At 57.1% G+C, this 17,402-nt stretch overlaps 2 protein-coding genes across 3 annotated transcripts in view; both read right to left on the bottom strand.

Moving 5' to 3' along the window:
• Nucleotides 1–13,787, bottom strand: part of DHRSX (dehydrogenase/reductase X-linked) — a 141,440-nt gene extending 127,653 nt beyond the window's left edge. The window contains 1 exon segment of the mRNA XM_040635035.1: nt 13,659–13,787. Coding sequence (XP_040490969.1) covers nt 13,659–13,767 — 109 coding nt within the window. The 5' untranslated portion in view covers nt 13,768–13,787.
• ZBED1 (zinc finger BED-type containing 1) lies at nt 4,329–13,797 on the bottom strand. Of its 2 annotated transcripts, none has more exons than XM_040635022.1 (2): nt 13,659–13,797; nt 4,329–7,701 (listed from the first exon to the last, which is right to left on the bottom strand). In XM_040635022.1, the coding sequence occupies exon 2, from the start codon at nt 7,646–7,648 to the stop codon at nt 5,561–5,563; it is 2,088 nt and encodes a 695-aa protein (XP_040490956.1). In that variant the 5' UTR covers nt 7,649–7,701; nt 13,659–13,797; the 3' UTR covers nt 4,329–5,560. The 2 variants fall into 2 exon arrangements, with proteins under 2 accessions (XP_040490956.1, XP_040490963.1); XM_040635029.1 differs by lacking the exon at nt 13,659–13,797 and adding an exon at nt 11,282–12,975.
• Nucleotides 13,798–17,402: the final 3,605 nt, after the last annotated feature.

The following is a 17,402-nucleotide window of genomic DNA, read 5'->3' as shown; positions in this document are numbered from 1 at the left end:
CATCTTATAGAGCGATAAATCAAACTGTCATAGCAACATCAACAAAAAAAAATCACATCCACCAGCCAAGGGGAGGTCAGTCTGTTTTCTCACAAAGCCTTCCACTGATCGGACAAGGCCCACTGATCGCAGAGGAAAAGATAACATATACACTAGTATGTAAGGTAGGATTGTGTTTGAAAGGCAGTCTTCCAGGCGATGATGGCCACATGCCTTCAGTAGCGGTGGGAGAGGGAGAGTCGGGGCCGGCCGCTGGGCTGTGTTCTGCCAAACAAGCTTGCCTTGTGTGGTCATGAGCCTTCCGTCCCAGGACCCGTGACCACCGCCTGGAGACTGACACCCACAGGAGGCACACGTCACTGTGCAGCACAGGGAAGGAGCTCACGGCCCCCACTGCATCACAGAGGGGGTCTGAAATCAGGAGATGGCGGGGAGCACGGCTGGAATTACTCCCCTCATGGACCAGCCCTCCCCAGACTCTGGCTCTTGGTCCAAACCCACGTGCACCGAGCAGGGACGAGCTCATGTTACAGCCACCGCAAGGTCTGTGCTTCCTCCCAATGCTCCGTCTTGCCCCGGGGAAGCTGCTCCAGCCCCCCAGGGTTGAAACGGGGCGCCCCGTGGTCAGCTGACCAGAGAGACAACTCAGAGATCCAGCCGGCCCCGCACGCTGCCTCCAGGAGCAGGAAGTCAATACCGTCAGACAAGTGCTTTTGTACACGTTCTGACCCCAAAGGGACTGGGGCATAACATGCTCTGTTTGGAACAATTGTGCACGCGACAGAGGGGACTTTCAACAGGTGCATGGATGCGTAAGGTGCGGTCCGTTCAGGCAACGGGAATATTATTCAGTGCGAAATAGAAATGAGGTATCAAGCTATGAGAAGCCACAAAGTTACCCTATGTGCATCCTGAGAAGGGAAGGGAACCGGTCTGAAAAAAGCTCCATCCTGCGTGACGCCAACTCTAGGACATCCCGGAAAATGCAAAACCATGGAGACGGAAGAAAGATCAGTGGTCGGCAAGGGATGGGGGACAAGGGACGAGCAGGTGCACCACTGAGGATTTTTAGGGAGGTGCCAGTTGTCTGCATGACTCTATAATGTCACACACGTGTCATTGTACATGTCTGCAAACCCATAGTACGTACAACCCCAAGAAGGTCTAACGGAAAGTATGCACGTGGTTGCTCATGATGTGTCCGTGCACGTTCACCACTTGTAGGAAACGTCCCATCTGTGGGGCAGGTACAGTTGCTGGGGAGGCTGTGCATGTCTGTGGTCTCGGGGGTACACGGGACATTTCCATGTGTTCCCCTCAGTGTCGCTGCTGGATATACGTAATTGCATGACGGATAGATTTTTATTCTAGGTTGCATCAAAACTGCTCTAAAAAAATAAAATAAAATCTATTAATTGAAAAACAAACATGATGTTGAGGAAGGGTGAACACCCAAGGACAGAGCTGTCTGGGGAGGAGCCCCAAGGGTATGAGGACAAACGGGAAGAAGGAAACATGCCCCGTGCGGAAAACACAGAGGGCATTTTCCGGGCGTGCTATTGGTATTTCCAAGGAACACCGTTGAGCAAACCGTGAGCACGCTGGGAAAGCAGTGTGGTTCCTGGGGAGCGTGGATGGGGGATGTGACGGTCGGGACCCGGCCCGGTGGCACCCACTCAGGTGTGCGTGGGAGACAGCTCGTGTGAGGGTTCGAGACACGTGGGTGGAGGGAAGCCCAGAGAGCTGGTTACGCATTCCCCCTGGGTGTGTCTGTCCTGTGATGTTGTTTCTGGAAGAGATTAGCATCGGACTCCGTGCACTGAGTAAACCCAAAGGACTTCTGCAGTGTGGGTGGGCCACACCTAATCAGTTGACGGTCTGACAAGCACCCAAAAACGTGGAGAAGGGCCTTCTTGTTCTGGCCTCACATGATGGAGAGACAGAGCTCTGGTGTCTCTCCAGAACCCTTTCCTCCATGGGCATCACTCCCCGCTCTGCATGCCATGACCCCCCGATTATGTATCTACATCTTCTGTCCTCCCATATGTCTAGGCTTAATGCACTCCCTACTGGGGTGGCTGGTAAAAGACAAGGCCCGGGAGGGGCTCAGCCAGCCTGCCACCCAGCCCCTCGCCAGCCCCTCCAAGGGGGTGTCCTTCATGCCACCAGCCACCAGGAAGCCTGTTGCTGGCTTGGATGCCCACACTGTGGCATCTGCCCTGCCTGGTCCCCGTGTGTGCCCCACAGGAGAAACCCTATCCAGGCTCACAGCCCAGCCTGTAAGGAACAAGCTCCTCTTCATGGAGATCCCAAGGCAGGCCAACATCCACTCTGCCCGTCCCCGGCAGGGCCCTGCCTTAGTGTCCCCTCCAGGTGGTTGACTTTGCAGACTGGTGACCTGACCCTAATGTCACATCTCTGTGTCCAGGTGTGGTGAAGGGCTGGGGCCACGCCAGCATGGGAGGCAGGGGACTAGGCACTGAGTTCAGGGATGCTCTATCCAAATCTTTTGGGGCAGAAGCTTGAAAGGTCCAGTCCTCAGATGTTCCCTGTGATCTGGGGAGGCTGGACCATAGGAAATCACATGGTTCCTTCCAGCGTAATTGAGAAAGTGGGCAAAACTGTAAATCCATGACATGTTAATTGGTCATCATCAACCCATTAAATGTCATGGAGATAGAATAAAAGTCACTCAATGCACCTTCAGTTTAACCATAAACGTATAGGATGGATGGATGGATGGATGGATGGATGGATGAGTGGGTGGGTGGGTGGATGGATGGATGGATGAGTGGGTGGGTTGATGGATGGATGGATGAGTGGGTGGATGGATGGATGGATGACTGGATGGATGGATGGATGGATGGATGGATATTTAGATGGATGAATAAGTGGGTGGATGGATGAGTGGATGGATGGATGGATGGATGGATGGATGGATGGATGGATGGATGGATGGATGAGTGGATGGATGAGTGGATGAATGGATGGATAAATGGATGGATATTTAGATGGATGAATAAGTGGATGGATGGATGAGTGGATGGATGGATGGATGGATGGATGGATGGATGGATGGATGAGTGGATGGATGGATGGATGGATGGATGGATGGATGAGTGGATGGATGGATGGATGGATGGGTGGTAGAAGGGGTGGGTGGATGGATGGATGGATTGACAAAAAATAGGTACATGGTAGATAGGTAACACATAGAAACATAGATAATCAATAGGCAAGGAGCCTACACAGAATATACATATGAAGAGGCTATATATATATATATATATATATATATACACATATACATATATTCCACGAAGCCACAAATACCTCCCGTTTCAGGGACAACGGGAGTCGGATCTGCCTCGGCTCCTAAGAGCCACACAGAACGGCGATGAGCAGGATTGAGCCTCTACGGTGCCCAAAAACCTACTCCAGGAAGGCCTCCCGGATTAACTCCCCAAACAACACCAGCAAAAACCCAGCTCAGACTTAAGGCTTTAGAGTAAGACGTGAGCATAAATCCCACACAGACGCACACGTGTGGGGACCCAGACAGGAGAACACCTGTGAGCCGGGGGCTGTGTGTGCAGCAGCCGTGCTCAAGGACGGGCACAGACGGTGCCCACCGGACACGGCCAAGGACGTGCTCCCCGGGGACTGCCTGACCTCGGCCAGATCAGTTATCATGGTGGAAAAGCGGCCCCACCTCAACCCCACATGTCTGTGTGTGAAATCGAAATATTTACTCAGCCCCCACCGAGCCACGAGGTGACGGATTCCCTGCAGGAAGAGAAGGCTGGGGATGGCACTGACCACCATACCGTGTCCATTTGTCTGTGTGGTGCCTTGTTTTGTTAAGAGGAGGAAGGGCAGGATGGGGAACAGCCAGCCGACCGTACGAATGAAAGGTCCACGCTCATCACTGAGAAAGGCCTGGGCTCAAGCCAGTGAAGGAAAATGCAAAAGGCCTGCTCCCGGCAGCACATCACCAAGTGGCAGCTTTACTCACATGAAGGAAAATGCAAAAGGCCTGCCACCAAACAGCCCGTCACCAAGTGGCAGCTTTACTCACATGAAGGAAAAGGCAAACGGCACGCCGCCAGACGGCCCGTCACCAAGTGGTGGCTTTATTCACATACATTTTGGGACGCACAAGTATCCAGAATGGATGAGACCCTTTTGTCATTTGCAAGGACCCCAGAACAAAGCACCACCGTGGACTCTGTTCTTTGTGGCCCAGAAACGTCTTCCAAGAAAGCACCAAAAGCCTCCCTCCTGCTTGGAGGGCTTCTGTTTCAATGAACAAACATCAGACAAATAAATTAGGAGCTCATCTCCTTCGTGGGTTTATTGAACAAGAGTCAAATTTGAAAGCGTTAAATAAGAAAAAACAAAACAAAACAAAGCACATCCCATGAGGAAGGCTCAAACCCAGTCGGTCGCTTCAAGATACAAGACTCAGCCCTGGTCGACACCACTGGGGTCACCACCCAAGGACACGGACACACCCGCCTCCTTAAATGTCCGTGATGCTCCCAGAGGTGCTTGGCCACGCAGAACGTCGCTAGCAGCTCGGGTTTATGCGAACACCAGAGCAACCCCAAAATCCAGGCCAAAGTGTCTCGTGGTCCATATTTAAAAAATTACCGGACCCCTGCGGTGCGGCATTGAAAAGACAAAACACAAGTGTCCATGGCCCCGTGGAGAAGTCGAAATCACCCTCAGCACATTGGGGTCCCCGGTAATTTTGAAAAGCGGGGCTCCCAAGGGCGGGGGGCCTTGTTGTCGTCCTGGGGAAAGGGCCACTTTCAAGCATGGGACATGCACTCACGCGCACACGCTCAGGACCCCAGCGCCGCAGCGTCACCGGGACCAGGCTTACAGAGCAAATTGCAGCCAGCGGACAAAAGGCAGAAGACACAGAGCGTCGGACGCCTCGTTTCCTGTGTTGTCCACATGGCCCGTGCCCTATGCTCCCTTTTGATGCTTTGCACCAGACCTAAAGCCCGTGTGTGTTCGACACGGGCCGCATAGGCTGCAGAAGGGTGTCCCCGCCGTGCCAAAGGCAAGATGTGCATATCCCCTGGGAAGTAAACATGAGCTCACGTGCTGTAACAGGTCCGGGAAGGCCTTTGGAAGGCATGTGGGCCGAGAAGGACGCGGGAGTCTGGATGTTTTTTGGGGTTTATCGCGAAGCCTCCCACGGAGAATAGGACGGCCTTGGGGGTGGAATTAATTATCTGGGAGGCAAAGGGGGCTCCCTCCCTCCAACCGTCCCTCCACCCTCCGTCCTGGCTGGGCTGCTCGAGGACTTTATTATTTGCAATCAACGGCCCGCAGGTGCACAACGGGACTTTTAGAACTTTCCCCCTCGATTTCTGCCCCTTCGCTGGGACACAAGTACGCTGGTAGAGGAAAGGCGCGGCATCCCCGTTTCCCTCCTGTGCGTCTGCTGCTACCGGCACGGCCACCCGCGCACGCACGCACGGTGGGTATTTACAGCGAGCATTTACCCGCAAGGGCCAGTGCCACAGTGACCCCACCCCGCCGGCACCTACACGAAGCCACTGTCCCTGATCCCAAAGAAGCCGGCGTGCACGGCGTCCCCCAGGGGGAACACCTGCTCATGGTCCAGGCCCCATTCGCCCTCGTCCTCGTCCTCGGGCTCGGCCTCCGCGCCACTGCGCGCGTTCTCGTACAGGAAGATCTGCTCGTCCACGTGCGCCGGGGCCAGCCGGTTCCTCTTGGCGCTCACCACGTTGGCGGAGGAGCCGAAGAGCCGCTCGGGGAAGACGCGCGTAGCCGCCACGCACCAATATTTCTGCAGCACCTTGGGCAGCACGGGGAAGAGCGCCAGGCGGTCGGACCACCACTTGAGGGGGTCCTCGTTGAGGCCCAGCACCTTCTGCGACTTGAAGTTGCTGAGCTCTTCCACCACCTGCGCGTGCCACTCCTCCTGGTCCTCCACGCCCCCCGTCTGGCAGAAGATCTCGGCCAGCATGCTGTTGATGACGCTGGTGGGCGGCGGCGTGGAGGCCAGCACCAGCTTCTTCACCGGGGGCTCCTCGGGCAGCGCGTACATCTTGTCCTCGGCCGCCCGGTAGCCGCCACCGTCCTTGACCTTGTCCAGCAGACCCTTGGCCTCCTCCACCACCCTGTTCTCCACCTGCTGCCTCTCGAAGGCAGATAGGAAGGGCAGGCGCTTGTAGCGCGGGTCCAGGAAGGTGGCCACGTTCAGGAACATATCAATCTCTGGTGCCTCCTGGTAGGTCTTGGACAGCTCCTTGGCGATGACCTCCTTGGCCATGCTGAGCTCCTTGCAGTCGGTTTCCTTGATGTTGAGTGTGGTGTTAAGCAGCATGTGTAGGAGGGGCTTGACCATGCTGATGGTGGGGTACTTGGAGGCGGACAGCATTTCGGCCACCTGTTTGAAGGGCTGCAGCAGCTCCACCAGCCCCTCGATGGTGGCCCACTCGGCGGCCTCCAGCATCAGGTGGTGGTTGTTGCTGTCTTCCACCAGCACCCCGGCGATGACAAACTGTTGCTCCTTGAGGCGCTGGAGCATGGCCAGCGTGCTGCCCCACCAGGACACGCGGTTGCTGACCAGCATACAGTGAGCCATGTTCTGTTGCTTCTGCTTTTCATAGAGCATGTACATGGCCACCGTGGACTGCTGGAAATACTCCACCAGCTTGCGGCAGCGGGCCAGCAGACCGGCCAGCTTGGGGAGCTGCAGGGCCTGCTGGATGCCCGCGTTGAACGTGTGTCCCAGACACGGCATCTGCACCGAGATGTCCAGCAGGGAGCACGCCTTCACGATGTCCTTGCCGCAGTCCGTGGTGGCCCCGAACACCTTGGCACTGATGCCCCACTCGATGAAGGCCTCGTACAGGACCCTGGTGATGGACTCGGCCGTGTTGTCCTCGGGGACCTCAAAGGTCTTCAGGCAACGGGAGCCCACGGACAGGCAGCCAGGCGCCCCGCCGCCCAGGAAGTGGGCAGCCAGCGTGACATAGGCTCGGTTCTGGTTCTCGCTCCTCCACATGTCCGTGGAGATGCCGCACCAGGACGCGTCGCTGAGCTCCTTGAGGACGGCCTCGCGGACGGCGCCGTACTTCTCAGGGATGGCCTTGCTGCAGAAGAACTTCCTGCTGGGCAGCTCATACCTGGGGTCCGCCGTCTTCAGCAACACCTTGAACGTGGGCTCGTCCACGATGGACGCGGGGTACAGGCCCTCGCAGATGAGGCCGATGACGGCGGCAGTGAGCTCCTGCTGCCGCTTGCTCTCGTGGCCGTGGCCGGCCTTGGTGGCCAGCGTGTCCGGCGGGGTCAGCTGCGAGGCCTCGGGCTTCAGCTTGGAGAAGGCGGTGGCGAAGGCCTCACGCATCTGCTCGGTGTTGCTCTTGACGAACTCACAGAACTCGTCCGGGTGATTCTTCTCCAGGTGGTAGGAGAGGTTGGAGGTGTTGCCGGAGTAGGCGATCTGGGCCATGCAGATGCGACAGTAGATTTTCTTCCACTGTAGGATGCATCCCTCGGCGTTGGTGTCGAAGCCAAAGTACTTCCACACTTTGCTCTTGGCGCGCGGGTGGGCCACTAACTTGAGGTCTGTCTGGGACGGGTCCAGGCCTTTCGTCTCCATGGCTTCTGCGCCGCGGCCCGCCTGTGGGGCCTCCACTCATTCCTGCGCACCTGCTGAGAAGCAGCAAGACAAACACAGCGTGAGAAGGGGCCCAGGCACAGGGGGGTGCCCTGTGGAGGACAGAGCGCACGCCACATGCGGAAGCAGCTCTGTCTCCAAGCCACGGGGCAGAGGGACCCGATGGGGCTGCCTTTCCGGGTGCGGGTGGCTTTTGCAAAGCAGAGGGTGCGTGCGCTCTGACAGATGAGCGCCTCTTCCCTGCTGGTCACTCCTATGCGCAGCGAGCGCAGCGACTCCACGCGTCTGAGAACAGGCGCATCTGCGCTCCTATGGGCGCAAGGACTCCACGCCTCTGAAAATGTGCGCATCTGCGTTCCTACGCGCATGCCTCCGCGCGTCTGAAAACGTGCACGTCTGAAAACGTGCGCCTCTGCGCTCCTACGTGGGCAGTGACTCCACACGTCTGAAAACATGGGCAGCGACTCCATGCGTCTGAAAACATGCTTATCTTTGAGTTTCTCTGTCCTTAGAGCACTTGGCTCGTCTCGGCTGTTTACGGTTTCCTGTGCTAGGCAGGCCGTCCACCAACCTGGCACCAGTCGGGCGGGGTCACTTCGGGGGGGGGGGGGAACGAACTGCTGGCGGCGTGCAGAAGCCTACGTCCCCCAGCGCATCCGCCAGCCCAGGAGGACCCACCACTACCACCTCCTCAAGCCTCCTTGTCAGCAAGAATGTGAGGCACGTCCTTCCCACAGCACCCGAGGTTTCGTCATGGGTATCCAAGAAGCAAAAACGGGATTTTAATTTGGACAAAGCAATCTTTTAAGTTGGCTAAGAGGCATGGCAACTTTTTTTTCTCTCCAAATTTTACGGTTTAAAATGACGCCTTTTGGAACGTGGCATGCGATCCTTTTCTCTTTGGCACATCCGTCATCGGTCACCTTAGTGGGGCGGTAATGGACATCTTGATCCCTGCAGCTTCTCAAAATGTGCCCACCGTGGGCAGTCATACCTGTACGCACAGATACACATTTGCTCTGCATGGGTTCCAGCATCATCGGGCTCTCGGAGGAGAGGCTTTGACCACCTAGGAGCCAGCCCCCAGGGCTCCCGTTGTCCCTGATGCCCCTGTGTCTGGTCCCTTGGATCCGCCAATCAGGGCAGGGACGCCCCAGAATGGCAGCTGGGTTCTGTTCAAAGGTGTCTGTTAAGTCTGCAAATTTTCAACCCCCTGTACAGGGCTCAGGGGGTTACATTACAAACTGCACCAACCAGGCATTTTCCGAGTATTGGGAACATGTTCAGAGCGAAATCTCAATGTCTACAGGGGTTCGCAGAGTGCCCCCACCAGAATTAAGGTACTCCCGGAACCTGTGAATGGAACCATCTTTGACATAGGACCCAGATACAATTAAGTGAAGGATCACGAGGTCATGGGAAGGATGCGGCCACAAGCCAGGAGCCCCCAGAAGCTGAAAAAAGCAGGAAGGACCCTCTCCTGGAGTCTCAGGAGGGATCATGGCCCTGCCCCACCTGGATCTCAGTGGTCCTGCCCCACCTGGATCTCAGTAGCCCTGCCCCGCCTGGATCTCAGACTCTGGTGTCCAGAGCTGGGAAAGGATGCATTTTTTACCTTTTAAGCCAGTAGTACTAGGGTAAGGCTAACCCAGGGCAGTCTCAGGACAAGGGTAAAAGCTTAAAAGATATTGAGTGTCAACATCAAGCCCGAAATGCCCCCCACATCCTCACAGATAGCCACACCCCGCGATGCTGGCCTGTGTCAGACCTTCCAGAAAGACGTCACAATAGGCCTGATTAATGGGGCATTTTGGTACCTGGGCTGGAAGGAGGATGTTGTTGTTGTGACCAACTCTAGGTAGGGAGCTAAGAGACGAGGCCCAGAGACTCCAGGACAGGTGGAGGGGATCCAACACAGCCACGACTTGCAGAAAGAGCAAAGGTCAGGATCGGCCACCTGGACATGCAAACGTCCATCAAGGAACCACGAAGGAACCCACAGCGCCACACCCTGGCTCTGGACTATGAGCTGGTACAATCTACCCCAGCAGCACAATTCAGTGTATCAGGTCCTTCCTACGGATTATTGTCACGTTATAATCATCATCATTAATTTAGCAGAACGAGGCCACGAGACCCCGAGCTAAGTGTTGCAATAAGGAACAAGGAATCCCCAACCAAGCGGTTTCTTATGGAGGCACCACCAGCCTTCTCCTTGGGTTTCCTCAACCTGGGTGCAGGGCCGCCCTCCGCCACACTCTGCATCACTCATCCCAAAATGGCATTGGTCATGGTCACCGGTAAAGGTTTCTTCAAGGCAGACTTTCTGGGCTCATCCTTGCAGGCGGTCCAAGCACCTCTGGGGGATTGTCCCCAAGCCCCTCCCAGGGGTCCGGAGAGGTCCTGACTTTTGCGGTGAGAGCGGCTGGTTTCTTCCTATGCTGCCACCCCAACAGTGAGTCCCAGGGGAGGAGGAAACAGCAGGACGGAGAGCCTGCCGCCTTCCCCGCGGCCCGGAGCTCAAGAAGCCAGCAAACGCAGACCAGGGGGCCACAGCGCTCACTAGCCTACTCTGTGTCTTGGAGAGTGGAGTTATTCCGTGTCTGAAAAACCCATATTACTCGTAGTTAGGGGCAACTGACTTGTCTTTGTTATTTTAAATATGATCGTAAGTATGTTTTAAATTTCTGGTTTAATTCCTAGCAGGCAAAACTCACCCAAACCAATGCCCTTTGGGGGTCCTCCTTTTTTTTGGAGAAGAAAGGGACTCTACATTATGAAGTTCGAATACCCCGGTTTCACCACCCCAGAGCCACCGTCCCTGTCCACGTTTGTGCACAAAAACAAGAACTCACTTTCTCTGGATAGGTGTTTTCACACCCTGCAGTCTGGAAACTAGGAGCCCTCCCAAAATAGCTCGGTAAGTGGGCTGGCTGACATAGTTTGCGGTGGGTATGGCCTCCACAGGTTCAACACGTACAAATGAGTCCACTTTCCGTATCAGGAAGCCTGCCTACTTCCAACGGAAATTTTTTTTAAAGATTTTACGTATTTATTCGACGGAGAGAGAGGGCACAAGCAGGGGGAGCAGCAGGCAGAGGCAGAGGCAGAGGGAGAAGCAGGCTCCCCGCCGACCAAGGAGCCCGATCCTGAGCCGAAGGCAGACGCTTCACCGACTGAGCCACCCAGGTGTCCCCCAACGGAATTTTTAAGGAAAATTCTATACAATATCATAACTGCGCTAGAAAAATCCCATCAAGTAGACATTGTATGCTCTTCAAAATGCACTCGTGCACCAAGACGTTTGATTTCCAACAGATAACCCTTTGTTGATTCTGCCCACGTGACCACGTGTCTACACAACGGGCCAATCTGGAGCAGCTTTGAGGCCAGAGCTCAAGTGCTGGGGTGACATGCGGCTACGAAATGCAGTAATGAAGTTGTGTATTTTAAGATACGATGAACAGACACACCTCATCGTGGGGCCAACGGGAGACAGTCTTCAGAAGACAGAGAACCCGGAAATCAGACCATCTCCAAAAAGGCACGACCATCAATCCTGAGTGTGCAATGATCTTGCTTTTGGAGACATGTTAAGAAATTAAGACACCTTACCATTCAGGACAGCTGCACTCTCTTCCTTTCTTCCCACAATGTAAGTGACAGCAGACATCATACGTGCCACACGCATTCCCCTTTCTAGAAAGTGCAAGACCATCGTCCTTGTCAATGTGCTCAGAAAAAAAAAAAAGTCTGAGTTACTTCCAACCGGAAATGGAAACTGGGTCTTTGTGACTGTTTAGCTGGACGCCCAGGGCAAAGTTCAATGGCTCTCGCCCAACACACCCAGGGCAGTGAGAAGCAGATCGGAAAAGCTTTAAAAGGCAAAGCTTGGGGACATGGGCCGCCAGCAGACCCGTGGTGGGGACCTGCTCCCACCGGCATCTACAATCTTTTCTAACAGGATGGACTGGCTGGGGCTTGTGGACGGCCAGCAAGTAAAAGCTGACCCTTATACATAAGGACCCTCTTTTGGCACACACAGAAGGATTCCTCTGGCTGGCACGTGACTTCACGAGCACTTTGTATTTCCACAATTTTTTTTTTGTTGCTTGTTTCAAAGCAACAAATAGAACACAGCGAGCCGTCCCTGTCGACACACCACAAACAAGTTTTGCAAACACCCGTGTCGGTGTGCCCGTGCAGGGACACCACCTCCAAAGCTAAACTCCATTCCCAGACTGACCCCGTCTTGCCAGGGAGCTCCCAGCACGGAGCTCCTAGGCAGGCGACGAGACCCGTCTCAGAGCGAAATCGCAGGGGTGCGTGGAAGTGACGGTTACACCCAGTTTCATGTGGTTTTTCATCGTTCCTCGGTGTACAAGCTGACCTTCCAGAAAGACACGTGTGGACTTCCCAGTCCCCAAGCCCCCAAATGCTTCCTGCTTCTCACTCACCGTGTATTCATTTCTAATGTGTATAAATATGTTTAAAAAAAAAAAACAACCGAATTCCAGTGTTATTAGACAAGTAAAACAAGGATTCATTTCCCTGGATGGACGTTTGGGAAAGTGGGGTCCCTGAAAAATATCTTCTTCCTACTTAGAGCTGAAGTTTTCCAAGTGTGGCCACCCATTAGTGCAAAGACAGAGGAATTCAAAAGTACCCTTGACGCTGGAACCACGTGGGCGTTGGCACACACTGGAAAATCCTTTTCTAACTTCTAACAGCCCCCAACACGGAACCAGGAGAAGCCCACTGTTGTCGGGAAACCTGACCCAGGGCATACACGCTGCATTCGCATGTTATTTTGTGTATTGTCAGCTCTGGGTGCTGTAGTCTTACAACGAAGGCAGCTGGAGAGAAGGAAAAGTGATTAAGAAAATCCTAAGGGAGAAAAAAAACTGCACTTAGGGGATCCTGCAGTGTGTATCCCCAAAAAAACAAAAAACCCACAAAAACAAAAAACACTAAAGAAAAGAGCCATATAAGTGGGCATTTCAAACCAGTGCCGTTCAAGGGTCAAGTGTATTTTGGCAAGGTGTGACGGTCGGTGTATGGCTCACTCAGGACGGTTTGCAGAAGCTGGCCGACCTTCCTGGCGCCCTCCCCAATTGCAGAAGTAGAGCTGAGAGTACGGGGCTCCTCTTAGGCCCGGACAGGAACGAGCTCGGTTACAACGTAGCACCCCACCCCAGTTCCCAGTGAACACTTTGTTTCGGAAAATAGTTCTTGGTCACCTAAAAATAAACTTCCATTTCTGCGCTCACAGACGCGGGTTCTTGTATTCCCTGCGCGGCCGTGCACACAGAGAGGCCTCCCGGATTCTGGCTTTGCAGCCCCGGAGCATGTGTCTACGCAGAGCCAGGGCGCACATGCACACGAGCACGCTGGCGGTCCCGCGGGGCTTTACCAGAGCCCGAGCGGGTCATGACCCCGCGGCCTGGGGAGTGCGCGGCGGTGTTCCGGGCAGGCGGCCGGAGTGGGCCTCCCCGGCAGACAGCGCTCTCCCGCTAGCACCGGCCCGGCTCCCCAGTGCCCCGGCCGCGCTGGGCCCCGCGGCCAGGCCTTCCGGGAAGGCCGCTGCTGCCTAACCCCGGGCTGGGGGGGGGCCTCCGGGGCGTCCCCGCCGCGCTCCCGGCCGCGCGCGCTGTCGCGCGACCCCCACCGGCACGTACAGCCGCACGAGGTCGCGGGGCGCGGGGGGCTCGGGGCGCGCGCGGGCCCGGCCGTGACCCGGCAGGCGGGGGTCGCGGGTTTCCGGGAGACCCCGGCCCCGAGGCAGGCGCGAGCGAGCAGCCGGGGCGCGCGCGCACGAGGGGCACCCGGGGCGCGCTCGGCCTCCCCAACCCCCGCCGCGCGCCTCCCCCGCCGCCAGCCCGCCCGCGCCCCCCGCCCCGGGTCCCGCCGAGCGAGGCGCGCCTCCGGCCCCGTGTCGCCGCCGCCCCCGCCCGCCCCCAGCTCCCCGTCCGCGCGTCCGCGCCCTGCTGACCTGGTTCCGCGAAGCCCCCGCAGCAGCGCCGCAGCAGCTGCGCCAGGACCACCGCCGCGCCCGCCGCGTAGACCCGCAGGGCCGCCCGCGCCGCAGACAAAGGCGACATGGCTGCCCGGCCGCCGCTTCCGCGCCGCCCGCCGCCGCCCGCCCCCGGGACCCGGCGCGACACCGGCCGGCGGAAACGCGCCCGCGCGGCCCGCCCTCCGCGTCCGCCGCCAGCCCGCCCCGGGCCCGGAACCAGGACCCCGCCCCGGGACCCCTCCCCGACCCCGCCCAGACCCCGGGAACCCCGCCCCGACCCCCCGGACCCTGCACGAGGACCCCCCCCCGACCCCGCCCAGACCCCGGACCCCGCCCCGACCTCCCCGACCCCCGCCCAGATCCCCGGAACTCGGCCCCGACCGCGGGACCCGGTCCGGGGACCCCTCCGCGACCCCGCCCAGACCCCGGAACCCCTTCCGGAACCCGGACCCCGCCCGGGGACCCCTCCCCGACCTCGTCCAGACCCCGGACCCTTCCCATGAAGCCCTGTCTGCCCCGCCAAGACCCCGGAACCCACCCGGGGACCCCGCTCCCACCCCGACCGACCTGACCCCGGACACCCACCCCAGGACCCTCCCCATCCCCGCCCAGACCCCGGACCCCTGCCCATTGACCCCTCCCCTGGACCCTGGACCCTGGACCCTGGACCCCAACGCTGACCTGGGAGCCCTCCCCGACCCCTACCCACCTCAGTCTGCACTAGGAACCAAACAGGGACCCTAGAGTAGGGACCCCTACCAGGATCCCCCACCCCAGCCCAGGACCGACTCAAGACCCCAGCCCTGGATCCGCCCAGACCCTGGACCCCGCCGCACTGCACCCCACCCCCGACCCTGTGCAGACCCCTGCTGGGATCATTGGACTTCCACTGAGATCTCTCCCCCAGACCCCTACCCAGAACTCTCCCAAGGGACTCCTAAAGCTGGCTCCACAAGGACCTCAATACCTGCCAGGGCCCAAGACCCCCACTCTTATCCCCCTCAGTTGTAACAGCTGGTGGATTCCAGATTCGCATCCCTTGCACCCACATCAGCAGAGACCACCAACCCCTGCCAAGATTGAACACACAGGATCCCACACTTCTCTTGAACCCTGACCTCTCCACCAGGACCGGGATCCCCCCCACCCCCACTCACTCCCCTAGAACCTGAACCCACCAGGCCTGACTGCAGGGGGCACCCTAGCCCATCTCTAGGGGGTGTCCCCTAGGGCTTGGCCCACTGGGTGTAGCCGGTCCCTCAGGTCAGGGGGACTGGTTTCCTGTGGGGATCTAAGACACTGGGGACCCACCCCCCACTTGGTGCAACCCCCAACTGGGTTAGGAAGGCTCCTTCTGGCCTTTGCAACCCTCTGTGCTACGGAGAAACTGAGGCCAAACAACCTTCCCAGGATCCCCTGCCAGATGGGAGCATGGGTCCCCCCTCCTGGGCAAGGTGGACCCAGCAAAGAGCATCAGGGACAGTCACAGAAGCTGCCGCCCCGTCCCACTCCCCAAAGGGTGTGGGATGGGCAGCTCTGGCCCACCGTGTGCCTGGTGCAGGAGGGGGTCCATGGGTCAGGGTCCAGGGTCTGAGCAGGGTCAGGGCAGGGTCTGTGGCCAGGGGTTGGAGATCCAGGAGGGGTCCCTGGATAGGAGGTCCGGGGTCTGGGTGGGGTCTGAAGGGATCCAGGTAGGAATCCCCTGATCTAGGGTGTGAGCTGGGATTCCAGCAGGAAGCAGGGAGGGTGGGACTTCTGAGTGTTTGTCCAAAAACAAAGACAGATGGACAGGCAATGCCTGGGGGAGACACTGAAGACCCCTCCTCTCCTCTCACTCCATCTCCCCCAAGTGTCTATATTCCCAGGAGCTTTCTGGAGCCATGCACTGGGGTGGGGGTGCTGATTGCTGCGGACTTTCCTAGGTGCTTCCAGCAATTGTTTGAGGGGACCCCCCCCAAGTCACTCTCTTGTGGTACCTGTTGCATATGGTTTTTATCACACTGGTAATAAGTCACCCCAAATACAGCTGCTCAAAGCCATACATATGTAGGATCTCAGCTCTCTGTGGGTGAGAAGTCCCCAGTGTGGGCTCCGCTCGAGTTCTGCTCAAGGTCTCCTAGGGTCCAAATCCAGATGTCCCCCCACTCATGGGGGGCACCTACGGGCGTGGCCTGGAAGAGGCCAGGTGGGAGTTCAAGGAGGTCGTGAGCAGAAGCAAGGTCCTGGTGGTTGTGGGGCTGACGTCCCCACTTCTGGGGGTGCTGGCTGTCGGCAGGGGGCGAGCCTTCCGTCCTAGAGGCTCCTTGTTGCTCCTAGCAGGTGTCCCCCTGCACCCTGCTTTTGGAATTCCTACAATTTCCCCTCTTGCCGCATCTCTGGGATTCCCACCCCACCAGGTTCTCTGCTTTTGAGGGCTCACGGGATTAGAATGGTCTCGCCAGGTCAATCCAGGATTACCTGCCTGTTTTAACGTGCATTCCGAAATTCCATCTGCAAAGTCCCTTGTGCTGTATGATGGTGCACGCTCACGGCGGCTGGGGGGATTGGCGCCTGGATGTCTTTGGGGGCCCGAGGCCGCCGTGGCTTAGGGATTCCTGTCCCTTGGAGGATGTGAGGACCTGCACAAGAGGACGATGGAGCCCACGACTGACATCCTCCCAGGAGAAGAAGGGGAGGCAGGACCGGGGGAGGCCCAGCAGGGCGTGAGAGCTGCCCTGTGTCTGCCCCAGGGCCACGAAATCCATCCAGCGCCCCCTGCACTCTGCAGGGGCTCATGACCATCCTGAGAGCCCGTGACAAAGCTTTCGGTGCTAATTCTTTCAAAATCGGGGGTTGGGGAAAACACAATAAAGACGACCGAATAATGCACGCGGTCTAGAGAGGGAGGGAGTCTTGAACCGTCAGCGTTGCAACACACAGGGTCTAATGTTTATTGGTCTGTCATGGAAGAGACAAAGGTGTCCATAGGGTATCAGCCATATCGGCCAGAAGCACCCTATAATTCCTAGAGGCCCCCGACCCGTGCCACACAAGGCCACACGGGCTTGCGAACGAGGACACCGTGAACCCACAGGCTTTTCAGTACCAAGAGCAGGAGTAGTCCTGGATCCCGCGGCGGGATTGATAGGCTTGTTGGAATAATCCCACAAGCCGGCAGGGACCTCAAGCCTCTGGGTCAGGGGGAAGCAGGCTCCGTGCCTGGTCCGCAGGATAAGAAGGGTCGGCTGGTGACGGGACCTTATCAGCGGGGGGAGCAGCACGGGGTGGAGAGTGAGGAGTTAGGCCGGTCAAGGACTTCTGGGTTTTCTCCAGACCCCCAGGAAGCATGGGATGCTTGTGATATTGGGTCAGAAGATTGGCCTTTCCACCACAGTGTGGTTGGGAGGGTGGGGCCGGGGGAGGCGCTGGAGGGTTAGGGGGGACCCCAGGGTTTCATGGAGGGTCAAGGCCACGCCGGAACCTACAGAGATGCCCTTTGTGCACAGCTCAGGTGTATAAGGACGTTTCCCCACGAGTCTGGGGACCCTGGTGAGTCTGGTGTCCTGGAGAATGCCAAAAAATAAAATAAAATAATAAAATTAATAATAAAATGAAATAAAATAAAATAAATACAATTAAATAAAATAATAAAATAAACGTAATAGAATAAAATAAATAAAATGAAATAAAATAAATAAAATGAAATAAAATAATAAAGTGAAATAAAATGAAAAAATAAAT

Source organism: Ursus maritimus (assembly GCF_017311325.1).
Source record: "Ursus maritimus isolate PB19 chromosome X unlocalized genomic scaffold, ASM1731132v1 scaffold_X1, whole genome shotgun sequence".
In the NCBI taxonomy this organism is placed as follows: Eukaryota; Metazoa; Chordata; class Mammalia; order Carnivora; family Ursidae; genus Ursus; species Ursus maritimus.
This window is presented reverse-complemented; position numbering and strand designations above follow the sequence as displayed.